General features: G+C 41.2%; 1 protein-coding gene across 3 annotated transcripts in view; it reads right to left on the bottom strand.

Annotated features, from left to right (window-relative positions):
* Cul1 (cullin 1) overlaps positions 1–25,322 on the bottom strand; it is a 116,120-nt gene that overhangs the window by 45,526 nt on the left and 45,272 nt on the right. For all 3 annotated transcript variants that reach the window (XM_045160290.1, XM_045160288.1, XM_045160287.1), the window contains exon 2: positions 20,794–21,092. In XM_045160290.1, the coding sequence (XP_045016225.1) occupies positions 20,794–20,933 (140 nt within the window). In that variant the 5' untranslated portion in view covers positions 20,934–21,092. The remainder of the gene's footprint in view (positions 1–20,793; positions 21,093–25,322) is intronic.

Below are 25,322 nucleotides of genomic sequence, written 5' to 3'. Positions count from 1 at the left end.
TGACCTTGCAGTGCCTAGTACTACTTACAAAAGACCCTAATAGTAAGAGGGAAAGATGATGACATCAAAATAAGAGACTAATTGAGAGAGAGAAGGGATATGATGGAGAGTGGATTTGTGAAAGGGAAAGTGGGGGAGGGGCGGGAATTATCATGGTTTATTGTCTATAGTTATGGAAGCTGTCTATTTAAAAAAGAAATTAAGTTAAGTAATAAAGCATATTTAGGTTTTTCAGTGTTCCATATTTCCATTGCAATGCCAGCCCCCAGCCTTCAGCTCACCAGATGCAGGACTCTGTCTCCTCTTGTGTGTAGCTACCATGTTCCACTCCACCTCTTGCAGAAATGAGTCCCACATGGCCTCACAAGAGTCTCAGAGATGTATGCACCTCCCTCTTTCGTTCTGTTTGCTTTAGATACCCCAAGGACTCCCCCACTATGCACAGACAGTTCTGCTCCTTTTAAGCATCCAGTTGTGGTTGCATAGCTCTAGGAACTGTTAGGTTATCTATTTTGTCCTGATTTCTTGGCTATCTATCACTTTCTAGCCATTAATCAACAAAGGGTACTTTAAAACAAGCTCAGTGATGGCTAAAGGGCAGGAAAATTAAGCTTCTTTATACACTGCAAGTCAGAACACACACCATTACAACTGTTCTGGAATATGACTTGAGCTATTCCAAAACCATTCTTTTTAGTACAGCAATTATCTTGGTAGCACTCTAGCTGGCAACTGTAAGGAGTGAATATGCTGCCACGTGAGTGATGCTACATTTTTAGTGGATGAAGCGTCCTTTTTTTCCTTGAAGTTACCTGTTTTAGACTTAAACAGATTTAAGAAAACATGATTTCAAGTAAAGAAAAGTTTTAACAACTGGCTAAGGCAGCACTAAATATTTGTACACAGTCTAACTCTTCTTAGTCATAGGATTCTTGTTAAGGAACTCTGTGCTTTTTCACATATCACCCTCTCAGCTGTTAGGAGTGTCAGCATGCAGTAATAGTCCAACTCTGCTGGCAGGATTTTCTTTCCATTTGCTTCCACCCATGAAAAACATAATACAACAGAATTGATAACAAGCCAAAGTGCTGAGCCACCCTTCCATCCAGTTGTAACCATTTTTACTTTATTTATTTGAGAGAGAAAGACAGAATAAGCACACCAGGGCTTCTAGTCACTGCAGACTCCAGATACATACACCACCATGTGCATCTGGCTTACGTGTGTTATGGGGAAGGGTCCTTAGGCTTCGCAGGCAAGTGCCTTAACTGCTAAGCCTTCTCTCTAGCCCCAGCTGTAGCCATTTTTAAACAAGGCGTTTCTGGACTTCGTTCTTCACTTTCCAAGTAGACATGTCCATTTTTTTTTTTTTTAAACAAGGTAGGAAGCCAGGCATGGTGGCGCACACCTTTAATCCCAGCACTCGGGAGGCAGAGGTAGGAGGATCGCTGTGAGTTCGAGGCCACCCTGAGACTCCATAGTGAATTTCAGGTCAGCCTGGGCTAGAGTGAGACCCTACCTCAAAAAAACAAAACAAAACAAAACAAAACAAAACAAAACAAAACAAAACAAAACAAAACAATAAGGTAGGGTCTCACTCAAACAGAAGTTGACCTATACTATACAACTCACTATGTAGTCTCAGGGTGGCCTCAAACTCATGGCGATCCTCCTACCTCTGCCTCCTGAGTGCTGGGATTAAAGGCGTATGCCATCACACCCGGCTATGTCCACATCTTTAAATCATCTGCATGCACTGTTTCACTGTCACTCTTTGTGTAAACTACTGAGCTCCCAAAGGACTGTGAGATCCCTAACCCTACCTCCAGTATTTATATCCTAGTAGTTAGTCCAAAACCTACATTAATTACCTTTGAAACATTTAATTGTTCTTAAAACTACGTTTCAGTTTTAGCACCAAAGTAACCCATCACATTCTGGGATTATCATAAACTCTGAGAAATATAGAAACAACTACCTACGGCAACAAAGAGCAACTGAAAGGATTATACTAATGGGTACACTACTTTTGGAAATGGAAATGGCAAAATCTAATAGGAAAATCAATATACTCTAGAAAAGACAATCAACAGAGACAAAGTAGAAATGACCCAAATAACATCATGACTATACTTAGGGATTATAAAGGACAATATGTTTGCAGTAAGTGAAAATTGTGGCAAATATAGAACCATGCTTGAAAAACTTAGAACTGAAATATTTATTATTGAAAAGCTACAATGAAGCCTTGAGTCAAGCAAGCCTTTCAACTCAAACTTCTACATGCAATGAAAATATCCTCACAAGATAAAATAAATGTTTTCAGACAAAATAAAGGGAATTCACATAGTACCTTCCTACATTTCAAGCCGGAGGACCTGCTTGGAATCTCGAATCTTTAGGAAGGAATGGCAAATATTAGAAATAATAAGTACCTTGGTAAATTACAATGTCAACACCACAATCAAAAGGCAGACATGGTCAGAAGGGTGAAGCAGTAAGACCACTCCATTGTCTGCATGAGCCACAATTAAAAAAACAAAAGATACAGGGCTGGAGAGATGGCTTAGCGGTTAAGCACTTGCCTGTGAAGCCTGAGGACCCCAGTTCGAAGCTCAGCTCCCCAGGTTCCACGTTAGCCAGATGCACAAGGGGGCGCACATGTCTGGAGTTTGTTTGCAGTGGCTGGAGGCCCTGGCGCACCCATCCTCTCTCTCTCTCTTTCTCTCTCTCCCTCTTTGTCTGTCACTCTCAAATAAATAAATAAAAATAAAATAAATATTAAAAAAAAGATACAAACAGATTCAAAGTGAATAGATGGAAAAGATTACCATGCAAACAACAAAGGCCAAGAAGGCTGAAAGGAAGCTAGGCGTGGTGGTGCACACCTTTAATCCCAGCACTCAGGAGGCAGAGGTAGAGGGTTGGCATGAGTTTGAGGCCACCCTAAGACTACATAGTGAATCCAGGTCAGCCTGAGCTAGAGACCCTACCTCAAAAAACCAAAAGGAAAAAAAAAGGGGAGGTGGGCTGAAAGGGGCAGCAAAATGCTACCAGACATAAAGTAGGCTATTTTATAATAAAAGTAACAATTCAGGTCTGGGAAGGTGATTCAACAGTTAAAGGCACTCACTTGCAAAGCCTGCTAGCCCAAGTCCAATCCCTGGTACCCAGATGCACAAAGTGTCACATACAGCTGGAGTTCATTGCAAAATGCCCTGGCACACCCATACTTACTGTCTGTTTTGCTGTCTTTAATAATAATTTTTAAAATTTTATTTATGGGGGGAAGAGAGGGAGAGAGACAGAGACAGACAAGACAAAGTGAGTGAGTATGGGCATGCCAGGACTTCCTTCCACTGCAAATGAACTCGAGACGCACATGCCACTCAGTGCATCTGGCTTTGTCGGTACTGGAGAATTGAATCAAACCTTCAGGTTTTTAAAGCAAGTGCCTTTAACTACTGAGTCATTTCTCTAGCCCAATAAAAAATTTAAAAGTAACAATTAGTTGTTACTAAGTGCATATTTTCTTAATAACAGAGCTTCAAAATATATGAAACAAAATCTGATAGATTTAAGGGAAAAAGAAGTCCTGTAAAGCAGAACACAGTGTAGCACATCTGGAAGGTAGAGACAGGAGAACCCCTAGTGGCTCAACAAGGTGTAAGGTAAGGACCAATACCTGAGGTTATCCTTATTATACACAGTAATACAAAGTAAACTGAAACTTAGCAAATTAAAGTCTGTTTGCAGTGGCTAGAGGCCCTGGTGCGCCCATTCTCTCTCTTTCTCTCTCTGTCCTTCTCTCTGCTTCTAATAAATAAATATAAATAAATCAGAAGAAAAATTTTTTAAAAAGTAACTTCCAAAGGCTTACATGACTAAAAAACTTTCTTTTCCTGTTTCTTGAGGTAGGGTCTCACTCTAGCCCAGACTGACCTGGAACTCACCCTGTAGTCTCCTGAATGCTGGGACTAAAGGGGTATGCCACCACGCCTGGCAAGACTATAAAACTTCTGAAGAGTAAATCTTTGTGGCCCACCTTAGCATTAGCAAGAGATTCCCTGCTATTATATATATATATAAAAAATGTAACAAAGAGAAACCAACTGGACTTGGTCAAAATTTAAACTGCTTATGTGTTAAGCATTATCAAGAAAGTAAAGACAACCCAGATGAATTTGTACCTAAAGTATGTGACTCTTAAAACTCCGTAACAAATAATTCAATTAAAATGGGCAAAAAATATCTAAATGGACATTTTTCCAAGGAAGATATATATTAATGGCCAACAAACACATGAAAAGATGCTTAAAACCACTACAATCAAGTATGCTAGGACAGCTAACATCACAAAGTCAAAGAGTCACTGGTGGGCAGGCAAAATGCTTCAAATGCTTTGGAACCTAGTCTGACAGTTTGTCACAGATTAAACACAGTTACTTTATGATCAAGAAATCACATTCCTAGGTATCTACCAAAACAGCAAGCACATAAATATTTACAGAACATTATTCAGAAAAACCAAAAGTCTGAAGTGATCCACATGCTCATTAACTGATAAACAAAATGCAGTAAGTACACATAAAATAGGATATTATTCTAATATAAAAACAGAATGTTGATATCTATAATCATACAGATAAAATCTGAGAATAAGAAAGCTAGTTATAGGAAGCCACATTTGTTAGTCAGCTAGGGCTGCCGTGACAGAATACCACAGGTGGGGTGGCTTAAACAACAGGAATTTATTTCCTCACAATCTGGAGGTCAGGAGTCCCAGATCAAGGCGCCATCAGGACTGGTTTTTATTTAGTGAGTCCTCTCTTTTATCACTTATAGATGCCCAACTTCTGTATCTCACATGACCTTTCCTTTTCTGCATTAAGGATAGGCAAATCTCTTTGGTGTTTCCACCTTTTTTTTTTTTTTCTTTTTGTTTTTCAAAGTAGGATCTCATGCTAGCCTAGACTGACCTGGAATTCACTATGTAATCTCAGGCTGTCCTTGAACTCACAGTGACCCTCCACTGCATGCACCACCACACCTGGCTCTAAACTTTTTTTTTTTTTTTTTAGGTAGGGTCTTACTCTGGCCCAAACTGACCTGGAATTCACTATGGAGTCTCAGTGTGGTCTCAAACTCAGCTTTCACCCTCCTCTTTTTGTAAGGCCTTCAATCTTATCAGATTAACCTCCCCACCTTTAGGCTCTCATTTAACTTTATCCCCCTTAAAGATCCTTCTTTCAGGGCAGGTGTGATGGTTCAGGCCTTTAATCCCAGCACTTGGGAGGCAGAGGTAGGAGGAGCACTGTGAGTTTGAGGCCACCCTGAGACTCCATAGTGAATTCCAGGTCAGCCCGGGCCAGAGTGAGACCCTACCTCAGGAAAAAAAAAAAAAAAAAAAAAAAAAAAAATCCTTCTTTCAAATATCATCACAGATGGGTGTGGTGCATACTTTTAATCCCAGAACTCAGGAAGCATATCACTATGAGTTCAAGGCCATGAGAAAGTTCCAGATCAGTCTGGGTAGAGTAAGACCCCTTGTAAAACAAACAAAAATAACTCAAATACTATCACATGAGGGGAGCAATTCTGTATATAACTACATGTTTTAATTATGTTTACTTTAAAATTTTTCAAAATAAGACAAATAAATAGATAGAAATTGGATGAGCAGAGTGCAAGGAAAGTTAGGTAGTGATAGTTAAAGGGTACAAGGTTCCTTTTCTAAAAATATTTTTATTTATTTGTATGTATGGTGCATACACACCGTAGGTGAGCCAGAGCCTCTTCCTGCTGGGCCACTTTTCTTTATCAGGCTTACAAGGTGGCTTGGGAATTGAGCCCTTGGCCAACAGGCTTTGCAAGCAAGTGCCTAACTACTGAGCCATTTCTCCAGCCCTCAGTTTTTGTGGGATAGAAGTGTTCTGACTGTGGTAATGGTCTAGTCTATCTGCAAGCATACAAAAAACTATTGAAACAGCTACCTTAAGTGTGTGCATTGGCTGCTTATGTGAATTAAATCTCCATATGACCATTATTTTAAGTTCAATGTGATTCTAATAAATTATGAGCAATTTTTGAGGAGTAAGTGGAAAGCTGAACATACTAAAATTTAAGGAGAAATGCAAAGGGACTAGAATCACCAAAATAATCTTGGGGAAAAAAGAACAAAGTTCCAACACGTATACTACCTGACTTCAAGAGTTTTCATAATGCTAAAGTAACCAAAACCTTACAAAAAATGAATACACTAAGCTATTTAATGTGAACATAGATACAGAAACACTTAACTAAGCCTAAGTGGGGGCTGGAGCGATGACTCAGTGGTTAAAGATGCTTGCTGGCAAAGCCTGCCAGCCTGGGATCAATTCCCCAGTAACCACATAAACCAGATACAAAAAGTGGCATGTGTATATTCGTTTGCAGTGGCAAGAGGCCCTAACATAACCAAATTCTCTTTCTCAAACAAAAATCAATGTGTCAATGAAACAAATCCTAGGAAAGAAATATTTGTGGTTTAATTTTAGCAAAGACACCAAAGTAAGCTGGTGAGGAAAACTCTTCAACAACTGGTGCTAAAATAACTGGATATCCATATGAGGAAAATTAACCTCAATCCTTATTTCATACCATACACAAAAGTGAAATATAGTGGAATCATAGATATAAAGCTTTAATAGGAAAATTCAGCATGTCTTTTAACCCACGCAAAGGTTTCTCAGGTCACAGGAGGAATAAGTAGGAGGACTGCCATGAGTTCGAGGCCACTCTGAGACTACATAGTGAATTCCAGGTCAGCCTGAGCTAGCGTGAGACCTTACCTTGAAAAAACCAAACACACAAAACACCAAAAGCCACCTCTGGGCTGGAGAGATGGCTTGGCAGTTCAGGCATTTGCCTGCAAAGCCAAGGGACCCAGGTTTGCGTCTCCAGGACCCATGAAAGCCAGATGCACAGGTGGCGCATGCCTCTAGAGTTTGTTTGCAGTGGCTGGAGGCCCTAATGTGCCCATTCTCTCCCTCTCAAATAAATAATATATTTTAAAAAAACAGGCTTTTTTTTTTTTTTTGGAGGCATAGTCTCATGCTAGTCCAGGATGATCTAGAAGTCACTCTATATCCCAGGCTGACTTCAAACTTAAGCTTCCTAGTGCTGGGATTAAAGACAGGTTATTGTCAGTTCCATATTGCTGGGACAAACATCCAACCAGAGTTTATGGGAAGAGGTTTATTTCAGCTTACAGATCCAGGAAAAGTTCCATTAATGGCAGAAGAAGTTGGCTCCCATTCATAGAGAGAAGTCATCAAATAGCAGAACTCAAACTGCTCTCTATACCTTTGGGCCCCCAGTGACACCACCCCACCCCTCAAGCAGGAATCTGCCTGCTAGGCAGGGGCTGAAGCTGCAGACTCAGTGTTATTTAATAAAATATCTGAGTCCATACATTACACTATCATACTCAAACTTCCACAAGATGCAAACCACCATGCCTGGTTTTAAATTAGCTTTTCTCAAAAAAAAAAAAAAAATCTATTTACCCAAACAAAGCATTAGCTAAGGGGCTAACAAGCCCCAGACATTGAGAAACTGACAGCAGACTGTATCTGACAAAACAATGTTCTCTCATACATTAAAAAAAAATTCCAAAATAGAAACTCAGGGATTTCCAGTTAAGATGGCGGTGTAGGAATCATGACAAAGCAGCCTAGGGGAGAAAAAGCCAAGAAAAACCCCAGCAAAATACAATCTTCTACTAAAAAGTGAGATGTATAAGAAATTACCAACAGCAGCAGAGAAGTAGGAGAGATCCAGAGCATGCAGGCAGAAATGGCTTCAGCAGCACAAAGTCCATGGGGTCATAGCTACAAGGCTCGGCTTGAGCTGCAGGAAAAGCCAGGTGAGGGGATTTACCACTTACACTGGGGCTCTTCGCAAACTCAAGAAACATGAAGGGAGAACCGCAGAGAACAACGGAGGAGCATATCGGATCATGAGGCAGAGGATCACATGGACCGGACTAGATATCCCTCAACTGATGAGTGGATAATGAAGATATGGCACATTTGTACAATGGAGTTCTACTTAGTGGTAAAGAAAACATGAAGTTATGAAATTTGCAGGAAAATGGATGGATCTGGAAAGAATTATACTAAATGAGGTAATCCAGGCCCAAAAAGCCAAGCATGGCATGTTCTCTCTCATATATGGATCCTAGCTACAGATGATTGGACTTCTGTGTGATTAGGAAGAAAACTCAGTAGCAAAGGCCAGTAAGCTAAAAAAGAGATATAAGGGGAAGAGAAAAGGAAAGGAGGGGGGTACATAATAGGATGGTATTGTATATATGTAAATAGAAGAATAGATTAATGGGGGTGAAAAGGCCCAAGTGAGATCAGGGGAAGGGACTGAGTAAAGAAAAGGTGGAAGGAGGGCTAATCAAAATCTAAGAGGATATAAATAAATCATATGGAAACGTGCTTTTATGGACAATGGAACACTCAGGAGCTGTAGATTGTTGCTGGAAAATTTTCTGTGCCAGGGATGGGATACAACGAGTTATTGGACAGGGAAGTCCCTGATGCCCCCAAAACATTACAGGCCATTGCTGAGGCCCATGGTTTCCCACCAGGAATACATGGTAAGACCCTATTGCTTAAGACTCCACATACTTGGGCTGCAAGGCCACTGAGAAATCCTGCTGGAACTGAGCTGGTAACCTCCTCCATGTAGACCAGCTGACAGCCATTCTACATGTAGTTCAATGAGAGAAAGAGATACCACCAGTGAAGATACTCAACAGTGGACACTGCAAGCCTTATAATTGGCCAGCCAGGCCAAATGAGCCAACAGGTGCAATAGTGGCACATCTGTCGTGGTGGAAGCCAACTGCCCTCCAACTGGACTGGAGGCCTGCTCCATGGGGGAATACATCCCTGATACTGAAAACTTAAAATGGGTAGTCATGAGCCCTATGGGTGTAATGTCTGCCACTGTCTGGATAAGTGTATATACTATGCTCATCAAACTGCCCAGTAAGCACTTCTCTTAATGTTCATACTCTTATATTAATGCTACTTCTCACTTTTGGTACAGAATCTTCTCTTTTCAGATGGCAGTGACCTTGGGATGACTCGGAAGGCATCATGGTGCTGGAAAGAATTGACAGGAGTGCTCGGTACTGCAATATCTCTATGACGCCTTCCAAGGCTCACGGTCTGTTGCGGGAGAGGTGGTGGAAAGAATGTAAGAGCCAAAGGAAGGGTAGGACTCCTTACAATGTGTTCCCACCAGACACAAAATGGCCTGGATACCCATGACCTCACAGTGCCTGACACTACCAACACAAGACCACCGTAATAGGAGGAGAAGATCATGACATCAAAATAAAAGAGAGACTTATTGAGAGCGGGAGGGGATATGATGGAGAATGGAGTTTCACAGGGGATAGTGAGGGGAGGGAGGGCATTACCATGGAGTATTTTTTATAATCATGGAAGTTGTTAATAAAAAAAAATTGAAAAGAAATAAAATATTTTAAAAATAACAAAAAAAGAAACTCAGGTTCATATAAAAATCTGGCAACAGATGGATTTGGCATCATTATATTGATGTCAGCCAAGAAACTACAAAAAAATCCAAGTGTCCATCAACTGGTGAAATGGATAAACAAATTGTGGTATATCCTTTCCATGGAATACTACTCAGCAATAAAAAGAAACAAAATTACTTATACATGTAACAATTTGTATGAATCTAACACATTGCACTAAATAAAAGAAACCAAATCGGGCGTGGTGGCTCACACCTTTAATCCCAGCACTCGGGAGGCAGAGGTAGGAGGATCAGGAGGATCGCCATGAGTTCAAGGCCACCCTGAGACTACAGAGTTAATTCCAGGTCAGCCTGGACCAGACAGAGACCCTACCTTGAAAAACCCAAAAAAAAAAAAAAAAAAAAAAAAAAAAAAAGGAAACCAAACTGGGCATGGTGGTGTATGCCTCTAATCCCAGCACTCAGGAAGCAGAGGTTCACCATGAGTTCAAGGTCACCCTGAGACTATATAGTGAATTTCAAATGATCCTGGCCTAGAGCAAGACCCGACCTTAAAGGGAAAAGCCATTCTACATGTAGTTCAATGAGAGAAAGAGATACCACCAGTGAAGATACTCAACAGTGGACAAGGGAAGTGAGGTCAAGGGAAGAGACTGTGTAAAAGAAGGGGGAAGGCAGGGTCAATCAAAATTCAAGATATTCTGAATAAGTCATATGGAAATCTACTTTCTTGAATAATGGCACATCCAAAAGCCATAGATTGTTACTAGAAAATTTTCAGTGCTAGGGATGGGATACCTTCTAATGAGTTGTTGGCCAGGGAGGTCACTGTTGCCTCCAAAGCATTATATAGGCTATTGCCAAGGCTCTTGGTTTCCCATGAGAGAGAGATGGTAAGACCCTACTGCTGAAGACTTCACATGCTTGAGTGGCAAAGTCACTGATAAATCAAGCTGGTGCTGAGTAGAAAGCCTTCTCCCTGAAGACAAGACAAATGAATGTTGGAAAAAGTACTATATATAGCTTTATGGGAGACAGAAGTCATCAGCGATGAAAACAGCAGACAATGGAAGCCTCAAGTTTGGCCAGACAGGCCAAATGACTGAACGAGTGCAATAGTGGCATGTCTGCTCTGGGGGAAACCAACTGCTCTTTAATTGGACTGAAGGCTTGCTCTATGGGAGGGAATACATGCCTGGTACTGAAAACCTAATCAAAAGCCTATGGCAAGGGAGGTCATGAGCCTTAGGGGTATAAAGGGTATATTCTTACCAAATTACCCTTTTTTTTTTTTTTTTTTGGTTTTTCGAGGCTGACCTGGAATTCACTATGGAGTCTCAGGGTGGCCTCGAACTCACGGTGATCCTCCTACCTCTGCCTCCCGAGTGCTGGGATTAAAGGCCAAATTACCCTGAAAGCACTACACTTAATGTTCATAATCATACATTAATGCTACTGTCACTTCTAGTTAGAGAAGCTTCTCTTTCAGATGGTGGTGATCACTGGGGTGACCCAAAAGGCAACATAGTGCTGAGAAGAAGGGACGGAGGAGTGTCCAGCAATGAAACATCTCACTCCCTCAAGGCTCAGGGTCCATTTTGAAAGAGGTGGCAGAAAGAATGTAAGAGCCAAAGGAAGGGTACCACTCCTTAGAATGCTACTGTTTGGACAGAAATGGACTTGATATCCATGACCTTGCAGTGCCTAGCCATATCTACACAAGACTCTCATAATAGAAGAAAAAGATGACATCAAATTAAAAGAGAGACTAACAGAGAGAGGGAGGGGATATGATAGAGAACAGAGTTATGAAGGAGAAAGTGGTGGTGGGGGATAGCATGGTTTGTTGTAAGTATAGAAATTGTCAATAAAAAAATCTATATAAATATTTTTTAAAATTCCAAAAATGCAAAGGCAAAAGCCTTAAGACACTGTCCAAAGAAGTACATACAGGTTTTCTACTGGCTTTGGAGAAGGGGCTCAATGACACAACAGTTTGCACAGGTGTATACATTGGGGGAAACATGCAACTTACGAGGCTTGGAATCCCAGCTGAGTCAGTGCAGGGGCAAGACTCAAAGCAGACCAGAGCGAGCTCTGATGACACCTATCAGTAAGTTGTAAGATTTTAATCCTGGCTTTAATACAAACAACATGGGAAAATGTTACTAGGAAAGGAAAAGCAGATTCTTGTGTCTGAGGAAAATCTATCTCCAAGCTGGTCATGCTTGTAGTGCGAGCACTTTATCCACTGAGCCATCTCATCAGCACCTTCATTAAAAGTTTTTTTTTTTTTTTGTGGTACTAGAAAGTGAACTGAAGACCTCACACAGGCTAGGTACATGCCACTACAGCTGAGCTATATTCCCCAGCAATTTTTGTGTTTAGTTCATAGACCATTTTGTTAAGATGACCAGGTTGGCCTTGAACCTGATCTGTAGCCCAGGTAGAACATGAACTTGTGCCTAAGCTTCCTCAGTAGTAGAGATTATAAACTTATGCCACAGACCTGGCTGAGCTACATTTAAAATTTTTATTTTATTTTAGAGAGATAGAGAATGGGCACACCAGGGCAACCACTGCAAATGAACAGATGCAGGTGCCACCTTATGCAACTGGCTTATGTGGGTACTGGGGGATAGAACCTGGGTCCTTATGTTTTGCAGGCAAGCACCTTAGCTGCTAAGACATCTCTCCAGCTCAGACTCTTTAAAAAAAATTATTTATTTGAGAAAGAAAGAGTGGGGAGGGGGGAAAATGAGAATGAATGGGTATGCCAGCCAGGGTCTCCAGCCACTCCAAACAAACTCCAGAAACATGCATCACTTTTGCATCTGACTTTTTGTGGGAACTGGGGAATCAAACCTAGGTCCTTAGGCTTCATAGGTAAGGTCCTTAACTGCTAAGCCATCTCTCCAGACCCTGAGCCTCATTTTTTTTTTACTTAAAAAATTTTTTTTTGTTTATTTTTATTTATTCAGGAGAGAGAGAGAAATGGGCACACCAGGGCCTCCAGCCACTGTAAACGAACTGCAGACATGTGCGCCCCCTTGTGCAACTGGCTAACGTGGGTCTTGGGGAATTGAGCCTTGAACCAGGGGTCCTTAGGCTGCATAGGCAAGCGCTTAACCACTAAGCCATCTCTCCAGCCCCTGAGCTTCATTTATAAAGTATGGATAAGAGCTAGGAAAATGGCTCAGTGGTTAAGAGCACTTGCCACTTAAGACATGGTAGCTTTAGAGGCCCAAGGTTGACTCTATGGAGGGAGGGATGAGGGGAAAATTAGTAGGGCTCACAGACCACAGAATAGTAGCTCCAGGTGAGGGGAAGAGCCCATCTAAAGGAAGCACATGAGCAACTGACAAGGGTGGTCAGAGTTCTCCTGTGGCTTTTGCATGCATGCATGCACACACACACACACACACATGCAATAAAAAGGTATGGAAAGCCGGACGTCTTGGCGCACGCCTTTAATCCCAGCACTCGGGAAGCAGAGGTAGGAGGATCACTGTGAATTCAAGGCCAGCCTGAGACTCCATAGTGAATTCTAGGTCAGCCTGGGCTAGAGTGAGCCCCAACCTCAAAAAAAAAAAAAAAAAAAAAAAAAAGGTATGGCTAAATATACCTATGAAAATGGTAGCTCACACTTGAAAATTATGAAAAACTTTTATATATGCTTAAATTATGTGATGTGAGTCATGGTTACCAGGAGAAAAGTCAGATTAATGTAAAGCTCCTAAGTTAATAGGACAAGATGAAACAAAATATTTGTTTAAATCTGCTCTTGTGACATGCTTTTCCCCACTATGCCCAGCACCTGACAGCTGTGCTGTTTGGGCATTTCACTGCTACTGTTGCCACTAAGGTACACACAGTTTCCCTTGCGTTCTCTTCTGTAAGTACTGTGAGCACATAGGAGTATTGTAGGTGGCACTCTTTGACTTCTGCCAGCCTGTTGTAAACTTCCTTCTTGTAGAAAATAAAACCTTAGATAAAAACAGTTCAATCAATGGAATAACATTTGTTGTCACAAAACAGATTAACGGCCGGGCGTGGTGGTGCACACCTTTAATCCCAGTACTTAGGAGACGGATTGCAGTGAGTTAGAGGCCACCCTGAGACTATACAGTGAATTCCAGATCAGCCTGAGCTAGAGTGAGACCCTATCTCGGAAAACCAAAAGCCAAAACATACAAACAAACAAACCAAAAAACCAGATTAATGATCTGTGTCCACTTAAAATTTTTTTTTGTGTGTGTGTATGCAGTCATGTCAGATCACTTGCTCCTGCACATGAATGCCAGGCACATGTGCCACTTTCGTGTCTGGTTTTATGGTGGGTGTTAGGAAACTGAATCCAGGCCTGCCAGCAAGGACCGGCATGTCCTGGCATGCTATCCTTGCATAGCACATGGCACAGACAGCAAGAGTTTTTCAGTTCTGGGTGAACAACCAAGTGTCTCCACTTCTCAAGTGATAACAAATCCTATCATGTCACAAAAGTGGATTTAATGTGCTTGTTGTGATTTGCTGAGAAGCAAGCAGCCAAGAGTTAGTAAATATCAACAAGACCCTTATGGTATTGGTGGCAGAAAAGAGGACTTTAGAAAAACAGGCTAAGAAAACTATTTTTAATTCGTTGTACTAAACTGAAACATCAAAGTTTATGAGAAATTCCTTAGTAGGGGAAAAGTAGACATAACTAACATAGGCCCTAGGCCCTGACTGAGATAACTGCACTCAGTCTGCCAGCCCGCTGTACTGAAAATTGCAGGAACATTCATGAAGGTATGCTTGCTTTCACAGGTACACTTTTTCTATTTTTATTTTTTATTCCTTGGTTATACCTAAGCCTAGTGGTTATGAAGATTCTTCCTTGAATACTGCACAAAGGCTAGGAGGTTGGAACACACAAATTCTAGATAAAGCTTTCAACCTTTCTACCTAGTTTTGTGTGTGTGTGTGTGTGTGTGTGTGTGTGTGTGTGGTCACAACTTCCAAACAACTGTGTGCCCTTTTTCATTTATTGCCAAGCTGGGATCAAATCCAAGCCCTGTCAGGGCACATGCTCTGCCAATGAGTTATATCCCAGCCCCATCTTTGTGTTTGATGACTGCTACAGTAGGCGTAGGCCTGTCTGAAAACTGAGCTGATGTGCTGGCGGGAATAGATGGATATTCAATGGGTTTTCATAATTACTCTATTTCAGTTACCTTTTGTATACATACTATTGAGCAAAACTAAATGTTGCTAGCCACTTGAGGAAAAAAGACCCAACTTCTAAGTAAGGAAGTCGTTCCCTTCCTATGAAAAAGGCCTTTATTTAAATGTGGATTTGCCACCAAAGTTGTTTTCTTAGTTGTACCTGAGCTTAGGATCCAAAAAAAAACTGTTTTAGCTAAGTTATACTTTTCCTTTTGAATTATAAGAGAACACAGTACCTGCTAAATTGTGAAGCAGGGGGTTATTAGAAAGAACACACTAATGCTTTTCTGCTACTGTGTCATCTATAGAGAAACTCTTTTTTTTTTTTTTTTTTTTTTAATTTGAGAGCGACAGACACAGAGAGAAAGATAGAGGGAGAGAGAGAGAGAATGGGTGCGCCAGGGCTTCCAGCCTCTGCAAACGAGCTCCAGACGCGTGTATCCCTGTGTGCATCTGGCTAACGTGGGACCTGGGGAACCGAGCCTCGAACCGGGGTCCTTAGGCTTCACAGGCAAGCACTTAACCGCTAAGCCATCTCTCCAGCCCTATAGATAAACTCTTGTACTCGCTGATGTTCTGTCAGAAAATAAACTGCATACTACACCCCGCCCCCTAAAGATCGTCATGTAAGTTTAAATTGACTCTAAGAGAAGCTAAAATCATAGGTCTGAAGTATACAACTACAAAACAAGAGGGAAGAAAAAACAAATTGTGACCTGGAAAAGACAGACAGGCAGATTTGGGCCAGCAGAACAAACAGAAATCTTTAGCACAAGACCTAGGGCTTAGCTGAGCTAGGCTGGACCCATAGTTCCCTGCACCCTGGAAAGCCTCTCCACTATTTAAATAGATACATTGATTTCTGAGTCTAGTCAGCATGGTGCATGAAATATTGTGGTGAATATAAATTAAGAATGTCCATCATTTTTTCAAGTTTAAAAGGACCTACACTGTTACATACTCAACTATCTAGAAAATATTTCTGTATTTTAATGCAAAAACAAAACAAAAACCAAGCCACTCCCATTTTAACTATGTATCTCAGACAATGCTGTTGAGAAGCAGTAATCAGACAATGAAGAACAAGGGAACAAGGGCTTTAGACAAAAACCTTGCAAAGAAAATCCCTGCAGAAGAGGTTGGAAAGGAAGCGAGATGAACCGCATCTTTCTGATTTTACATGTTCTGGGCTTTCTTTCTTGCCCCCTGTCAAACTCCCTTCTTGTCTTTGCTATTTTGAGTTGAAAATGCAGGATAAATGTTTAATAACCCACTTTCCTGTTATAGAAATCACAAATATAGAGGTCCCTAAAGGCTCTAAGAATATTTGGTTTAAACTCAGAAGTGGGTTGTATCTCTAGAAAACATTCACATATGCTAGCCCAGGACAGATGGGCACATATTGAAGGTTTTGGATATTGGCTTCCCACCGCTAACTCTTGGGCTGAGATAAACGATTCTGATGGTTTTAATGTGATATGTCCCCCTTAGCCTAAAACGTTTATGATTAAACCTCCTACCTTGTCCCCAGCCAGAAGAGCCTTGCTGGAAAAGGTGTGTCCCTGGCGGGTGGGTCTTGAGGATTGTTAGTCCGGCCCTAGCTCACTTGGACTTCTTAGTCCCTGATGCTGGTTTTGAAGATGTGAGCTGGTTGCCATGATTTCTCCACCATGATGAAACTTCCCCTGGAAACTGTAAGCCTGAAATAATGTCTTTCCTCTTATAAGCTGCTTTTGGTTGGGTGTTCTGTCCCAACAAGAAGGTAACTGCTATAGCCTTAGACCAGAGGTGGACAGTTCTCAGTACAATGCTTGAAGCATAGGTCTCAAACTATAACTATTATTTCATAGTCACTTGCTAAAGAATTAAAGTAAGTGCTGGAGAGATGGCTCAGTGGTTAAAGGTCCTTGCTTGTAAAGCCTGCAGGCCTGAGTTCAATGCCCCAGTACCCATGTAAAACCAGATACACAAAGTGGTGCATGCATCTGGAGCTTGTTGGTACAGGCAGGAAAAACCCTGGCGCACCTATTCTCTCTATTGTTCTCTACTGCTGTCCAATAAAATATTTTTGTTAAAAAAAAGTGCCAGGCATGGTGGCACATGCCTTTAATCCCAGCACTCGGGAGGCAGAGGTAGGATTACTGTGAGTTCGAGGCCACCCTGAGACGACATAGTAAATTCCAGGTCAGCCTGAGCTACAGTGAGACCCTACCTCGAAAGAACAAAATAAAACAAAAAAGAATTAAAGTAGGACATTCTAGAGTCACTCTAGATTCTCCAGTTTTAACAAACACATGAAGCTGTTGTCTTCTTGAGCAGAGCTGGAAGGAAGGGTATAATCCTTATGAGTAGGACTTTTAAAAGACTCAAGTTTATATAGCAGAACAGACAAACATATAAAATAAGATAGTTTAGGAATTTCTTCAAGCATAAAGTCTTTACTTTCCTCAAAGTCCTATAAGAAAACTTAAATTACAGAAAAAAAGACTAATCATACTAAGAAATTTCCTGGAACTTGTCAATAAAAATTTATAAAAAACATCCCCAATGCCAGACAGAGTAGTACATGCCTATATTCCAGCACTAGATAGGATGAGCCTGGGGTACACAGTGAGATAGCTCCAAAATAAATGAGTAAATAAATAAGTAAAATTTTAAATCCCCAGGTAGATCACAGTACTGCTTTCCTATTTTTGCACATATCAGAAATCCAACATGGTGTCAGGTCTCGCTACTGAAATTCGAGGCTTCAGCTTTATTACAAGCAAGCAAAACCCTGTGGGGTATACTATGCTCTCACTTGGCAAAGACTCCATCTGCCTTAAATGCAATCTACATGTCTTTAGGCTCAGCAATTCCACACACAGGCATATACCCAAGAGACCTCACTAACTAGTAACATCACGTTCTTGACAGCAGGGCCACCAGCTAACAAGGGGAACATGCAAAAGGATCACTGACCAGATGAACCACAGGTGAAGAGTCCATACAATTCAGTCATGAGGAGAAAGGAAGTTGTGGCACATGCTACAAGATGAGCTTTCAAACATCATGCTAAAGACAGAAACCAGATGTTAAGGCCTGGGTGGTTGGATGATACCATTTGTGGTGGTTTGATTCAGGTGTCCCCCATAAACTTAAGTAGTCTGAATGCTCATCTCCCCAGCTGATGGCAATTTGGAAATTAAAGCCTCCTGGAGGTGGTGTATTGTTGGGGGCGGGCTTGCGGGTTTTATAGCCGGTTTTCCCTTGCCAGCGTTTAGCACATTCTCCTGTTGCTATTGTCTACCTTATGTTGGCCAGGGGGTGATGTCCACCCTCTGCGCATGCCATTGTTTCCACCTGATATCATGGAGCGTCCCCTCAAGCCTGTAAGCTAAAATACACCTCTTTTTCCCCACAAGCTGCTTCAAGTTGGCTGATTTCTATCAGCAATGTGAACCTGACTGCAACATCATTTACATGAAATGTCCAGAACAGACACATTCTGAGATAGAAACTAGACCAGTGGTTGTCAGGGACCAGGAAGGAGAAGGACATGAAGACTTACTACTGATGGGTACAAGGGGCCTTTTGTGGTGATGGAAATATCCTAAAATTAGATACTGGTGATTGTCACAATACTGAAAACTACTAAATACTTGTAAAATGAGTATATTTAAGGTTTGTGAGTATTTCAATAAATCTAGTATTTTTACAGTGTTCTAGAGCATAAATGTATTTTCGCATATAACTATGTATACACATAAATTTTAATTTAAAGATAGCTTGGTGTCTATGTAAATTAATTATTATTTTAAAATTATTTATTTGAACAAGACAAAAAGGCAGAGAGAGAAAGAGAGACAGAGAGAAATTGGATGTGTTAGGGCCGCTAGCCACTGCAACCCAATTCCAGACACATGTACCACCATGTGCATATGGCTTACATGGGTACTGGGGCATCAAACCTGTGTCCTTAGGCTTCACAGGCAAGCTCCTTAACTGCTAAGCCATTTCTCCAGCCCAGTGTTATCTTTTGAAGATTCTAAAATGTTAGTCTTTAAGGGCATAATCAAATATGTAACTTAATTTGATAATTATTGATATATACTAAAGATTTAAACTTAAATTTCCATTAATGAGTAACTTCAAGGTTCCAGAATCAGTGCTATTCTGCTAAATCAGCTAAGTTTATATTTTATTTTTATTTACTTATTAGAGAGAGAGAGAAGGATGGAGAAAATGGGCATGCCAGAGCCTCCAGCCACTACAAACAAACTCCAGACACATGTACCACTCCGCATCTGGCTTATGTGGGTCCCAGGGAATCAAACTGAGGTCCTTTGGCTTTGCAGGCAAACTCCTTAACTGCTAAGCAATCTTTCCAGCCCTATTTGTTAATTTTTGACACAGGGTCTTATATAGCCCAGGCTGGCCTCAAATTCACTATGTAGCTGAGGATGGCCCTGAACTCTTGATTCTCCTGACTCTACTTCCCTAGTGCTGAGATTATAGGAATATATCACTATGACTGACCAGTGAGCTTTAATTTCAATTTCATGTGTTTGTAATTAAGAAATCCAGTAATTAAACAGCTTATCTGAGCATTACAATATCACTAGCTTTATCTATTATAACTTTATAACCTTTGTAGCAGATAGCTCAGTTCTTTATATACATTATGGATCCAATAATGAATGAAATGCATTTTTGTGATAGCTAATACTGTCAACTTGACAAGATTTAGAATCACTTCAAAGAAACACTTTCAGGTGTGCTCATGAAGGCGTTTCCAGAAAGGTTTAACTGAGGAGGGAAGACCAACTTCAGAGTTTTTCTGAAGAAAATGGAGAAAGCAAGTGGAATCAACATTCAACTCTGTGACTGTGGACACAATGAGATCAGTCACTTCACACTCCTGCCTTTATAGCTAAAGCTGCTCTTGCTGCTACACCTTCTCCCTCATGATAGACCATACGCCTTCAAATTGTCTCAGCCCTTCAGCTGCTTTTGTCAGAGTAACGAGAAAGGTAACTAACATATTTACTACTGTATTTGTAAAATAGGATGTCATACTAAAACTTTTGCTCTGCTGGGTATGGTGGCGCACGCCTTTAATCCCAGCACTTGGGAGGCAGAGGTAGGAGGATTGCCATGAGTTCAAGGCCACCCTGAGACTACATAGTGAATTCCAGGTCAGCCTGGACTACAGTGAAACCCTACCTCGAGAAACCAACCAAACAAACAAAAACTTTTGCTGTATGTGTTGTCACTTAGGTCTGGTCCACAAACATCTACTAGAAATATTAGGGCTTTGTGAACTCATACTGTTTCTAATACAACAAGTCAACTCTCTTGTAACATGAAAACAGCCCAAGCAACATTTAAACAAAGGATCCTCTGGTTCCACAGAACTTTCTGTAAGAAACAAACAACAACAAACTCTACCACTTAACTATTGGGCACCTGAAATATAGCTATTGTGGCTAAGGACCTGGATTTTGAAATCACAATCATCTCTTAGTCTCTACAGGGTATTGTTTCTAGGGCCCATCATCAGCATATGGAAACCTGTGGGTTCTCAAGCTCCTTATAAAGAAATGGCCAAGTATTTGCATATAACTTACATGCATCCTCATAAGTTATCTCTAGGTTACTTATAATGCCTAATGCAATGCAAATGCTATTTAACAGTTACACTGTTTAATGTATAGTAACAAGAAAAAAGCCTGTGTGTCTAATAAAGAGGTCATTATTTTCAATCTTTGGTTGGCTGAATCTATGGATATAGAACTTACAGGGCCACTGTACTTTAAATGCAAATTCTCCAGTCATTAGTGGCCTCTGTACTGGCCAGTGCTACATCAGACAAGTATCTAGCCATTTTTACTTCTGCTGAAAACACATAGCTAAAAATCAAATTGTTACTTTTTCTTAACAGGATGAATAGGAAAGAGAAAATAAGATAAAGAATTACTAATAATTCAAGGCCATGCTGCTAAACCATCCCAGTTCTTAAGTAGCTCATGGCTCAGTGGAGGATACGTGTACAGTTCCATGTATCTGGACTTTGCCATACTTTGTCTGGTGTACACTTGCTGGATCCCAGCTCTGAGGTCATCCCAGATCTGGTCAAGACCAATCTGCTTCAACCCATGAGGATTCTGACTCCTGTTGGATGACATTTTGAGTAGAGTTCTGAAGTCGTCCAGTGCAGCAATCTGTGGTCAAGACAGCTAGTTCTCCATTAGTTGAAAATATACAGTATCATCCCAAATTTCCTCACAGCAGCTCAGAAAGAATGTCCTTTAGGTGTAGAGCGTGAAATCTCATTGCAGGCAAACCTGAAGAGGAAATAGAGGAGGATCAGTGAGAGAATTGTAAGGTTTCAGGGTTTGTAAATGGGTTTGATACATACTGACAGAGGTGATCTGTGGGCACCTGCAGGTACCATACCTTTTTGGCCCTCTATGTGGAAAGACGCTTACTTTATGGTTTGTGGACAAGTATGTTTATTTACACATTACATCCAAAGTCATTCGACTATTACCACTCATAAAAAAAAACCCCAACAAAACAAAACTAAGAAAAAAAGCACCAGGAACTATTCTTTTGCCTTTTTATTATCTTCTAAAGTATCAAAGCTGGTTGAAGAGATGGCTTAGGGCTGCTAAGCACTTGCCGGTGAAGCCTAAGGACCCTGGTTCAAGGCTAGATTCTCCAGGACCCTCGTTAGCCAGATACACAAGGGGGAACATGCATCTGGAGTTCGTTTGCAGTGGCTGGAGGCCCTGGTGCACCCATTTTTTTTTCTCTCTCTCTGCCTTTCTTGCTCTGTCACTCTCAAATAAACAAAAAAAAAATGAACAAAAAATCTTAAAGTATCAAAGCTTAAAACATGCCACTTGGTCTGTATAACAATTCGACAAACTTAGAAAAGAGCTAAGGTTATGCTTATAAATTTCAGAGAAAACCTACCACAAACAGGTAGCCAGTGAAGAGGAAAAGGCATGCATTCTCACCAGCTAGCTACTTGTGAATTTTAGTAATTCTTCACTTATCACTTGGCAAAAAAAAGCAAATGTTCATGGCTGGAGGGGTGGCTCAGTGGTTAAGGTACTTCCCTGAGAAGCTTAAGGACCCATGTTTGGCTCCCCAGATCCCATGAAAGCCAGACACGTGACACATGTGCAAGGTCACACATGTACACAAGGTGGCACAAACGTCTGGAGTTTGATTGTAGTGGCTGGAGGCCCAGGCACACCACTATTCTCTCCCTCTCGCCCCCCCCCCCCCAAGTAAATATTGGCAATAGTAAAGATAAAGGGGAAAGAACCCTTCCCTTTTTAAAGGGTAATTTGGCAAAAGTTATCAAAATTTACAATGCATCTTTTTTTTTAGTTCAGGCTGACCTGGAATTCATCATGTAGTCTCAGAGTGGCCTTGAACTCACGGTGCTCCTACTACCTCTGTCTGGGACTAAAGGTGTGAGGCACTGCGCCCCACACCCGGCCTACAATGTATCTTAAGAGGCCTGTGTTTGAAGCTCAGCTCACACTTACTAAGCCTCAACTTTCTAGTCTGCAAAATAGAGACAAATCACTTTCCTCAAGTGTGAAGTAAGATAATATAAATAGAATGTTTTTATAATTTATTTATTTGCAAGCGGAGAGAAGAGAGGCAGATAGACAGAATAGGCACACCAGAGCTTCTAACCCCTACAAGTAAATTCCAGGCCCATGTGTATCTATCTGGCTTTACATGAATACTGGGGAATCGAACTTGGGTTGTTAGGCTTTGCAAGACAGCATCTTAACTGCTATGCCATCTCTTCAGCCTCCATAAATACACTTCTCAACAGATGGCAATGGACATTATTTCTAAGTATCCAAAGCCACTGCAAAACACAGTTTACAATGTTTCAAATGATGGCCTAATAAATCAAGGCCCTTAAGCCTTAAGAGTTTATTCAATTAATTAATTAATTTGAGAGAGACAGAGGAAAAGGCAGAAAGAGAATGGGCACACCAAGGCCTCCAGCCAGTACAAACAAACTCCAGACGCATGCACCCCCTCGTGCATCTGGCTAATGTGGTTCCTGGGGAATCGAGCCTTCAACCAGTGTCCTTAGGCGTCACAGGCAAGCACTTAACTGTAAGCCATCTCTCCAGCCTCCCAAACATACCTTGTAAGGACTGTTTGTCATATCAAGATGTAGAGTATTTCTAGTGCAAACTAAGAAACAGTGAATGATTTTTAACTGCCTCATAAAACACACGTTACTGGGAAGTAAATGAGATGGGCAATAATAGGATAGGTTCCTGAAGCCAAAGTCTAAGACCTCACCAAGTAATTTAGCACAGCACTGCAAGTCTCAGCACATTCAGGGCATGTTTAATACCCTTGTAGGTTATCAATTAAATTTTTTATTTTTTAAAAATTTTGTTTGTTTATTAGACAGAGAGAGAGACAGAGAGAGAAAGAAAATGAGTGAATGAGAATGGGCGTGCCAGGACCTCCTGCCACTGCAAACGAACTCCAGACACACGCGTCACTGTGCATCTGGCTTACTTGGGTCATGGAGAATTGAACCTGGGTCCTTTGACTTCACAGGCAAGTGCCTTAACTGCTAGGACATCCCTCCAGCCCTCAATCAAATTTTTACTACTGAAACTTCAGTCACCTGTAACATTTGTAATTTGAGCTATGGGACTTATATTTTATGAATGTGCCAGGCGTGGTGGCGCATACATTTAATCCTAGCACTTCGGAGGCATAGGGAGGAGGATCATTGTGATTTTGAGGCTAGCATGGGACTACAGAGTGAGTTCCAGGTCAGCCTGGGCTAGAGTGAGACTCATCTTCAGAAAAAAATGAAACCAAACAAATCTATCTATGATTTAACTACCTGTATTTTATAAAACCATACCATTACTCCTGATTGACAGTATTTTATTTTACACATCCAAGTAGTTGTGTTCAAGTATGAGATACAAGATTCCCACAAATGTAAAAGAACCAACTGAGCAATAACTCTGCAAATGCTCCCTATGTAGTGTCAACAGAATCACAGCAACACAGAACTCAATGACAATCTGCACTTCTGGACTGCTGCCACCACCCCAATAGCATCAACTTTTATGCTTACCCTCCTTTCTCCATCACTTCTTTAATATTCCCCTATGGGGAATTTACCACTTAAATTATCCAAACTAGAATAATGAAGCTACTTCCAATTTCTACCAGCAACTGAGGAAAATGTTTCTTACCATCTGAATTCCACTCTTCATATGCTGCCCATTCTAACAGGGGCAATACCACCGTAGCCACCTGTCAGGGATAGTGAAAGAATTCTGATACTAGCTGAGTGCTACTGATGTTAACTGTCAAGGTCACTTCAAATCTATCGGTTCACTGTTACTTTCTCCTCTATGATCAGCACTATCTCGTACCTGGACCACCATTTTAGTGGGCTCTTCATACCTCTATTTATACTCCTTGATCATTTCTTCTTGAAGTAGCTGGGTTCAATTCTCCAGTACCTCATAAAGCCAGATGCGTAGTGGGACATGCATCTGCGATTTATTTGCAATGACTAGAGGTCCTGGTGCACCCATTCTCTCTCTTGCTTGCAAATAAATGAAAATATCTTTTAAAGAGAGTAAATCAGAGTAACATCGTCTATTTGCAGAATAGTCTAGCTGTAGAATAAAGCATCCATCCTTCTCAGAAGCTAATACATAAAAGTGCTTGGTGCACAAGTCTGTGAACGGGTAAGTAATCTGAGATTCTCAAAGATTCACAAGCCCTCATCTGCTGAAGTGGGCAAGTGGCGAACTTTACCTCACATTCTAGAGCATTCCACACCCATGTCTAAAATGTTTGCAACTAATACAGCAGAGGAACCAACACTAAGTGTGAAAGGGAATGGAAGCTATGAGCACACCACAGGAATGTCTGAAGGAAAGGCTGCAGGCAGCACAGCAGCAACAGCCTGCAAATCTTGGGCTGGGCTTTCAGACTCTGAGCTTAGCCAGGATGGAGACTTCTCAAAAACAGGCACCTGTGAGAGGAAGAGCAGGAAGACACCTGGTGGAGAGGTGACTGGGAATTCAGGCTCCATAAAGCCAGGGCCAACCAAGCAGGGAACTCTTAGTTATGGTATTGTCACTGCCTCAAGTGGACTTGCAGGTGCCAGGTGTGTGTGTGTGGGGGCAGGTTGGCACAGGGAGGCTCCACAGTTGAAGCTGACTGACAGCCCAAGGGGTCTGCTGAGCACAATTCTCCCACACGGGACTCAAGTCTTTCCTCAAAAGGGCATCTGAATGGGTTAGGGTCATCCACCAGGCCTCCAATGCACACAAGAGACTATGGTAACAGTTTTCCAGTCTATGCAGTATGTGTGCAATTTTGAGTGTGTGTGCTTAATCTGCCTAGGTATCATACAGTACTGGTGAAATGAGCCAACTTTTTGTGAAACTGCTTAAGATTGGCTTTATCTGTCAATGTTGAATTTTAAGAAACATACTACTTTACAAACTACAGAGCTTCCATCTTATAACTAGTCCATTAAA

The sequence above is a fragment of the Jaculus jaculus genome, chromosome 10, assembly GCF_020740685.1.
Source record: "Jaculus jaculus isolate mJacJac1 chromosome 10, mJacJac1.mat.Y.cur, whole genome shotgun sequence".
Taxonomy (NCBI): domain Eukaryota; kingdom Metazoa; phylum Chordata; class Mammalia; order Rodentia; family Dipodidae; genus Jaculus; species Jaculus jaculus.
The sequence above is the reverse complement of the archived record's forward strand: the minus strand, read 5'-3'. Positions and strand labels throughout refer to the sequence as shown.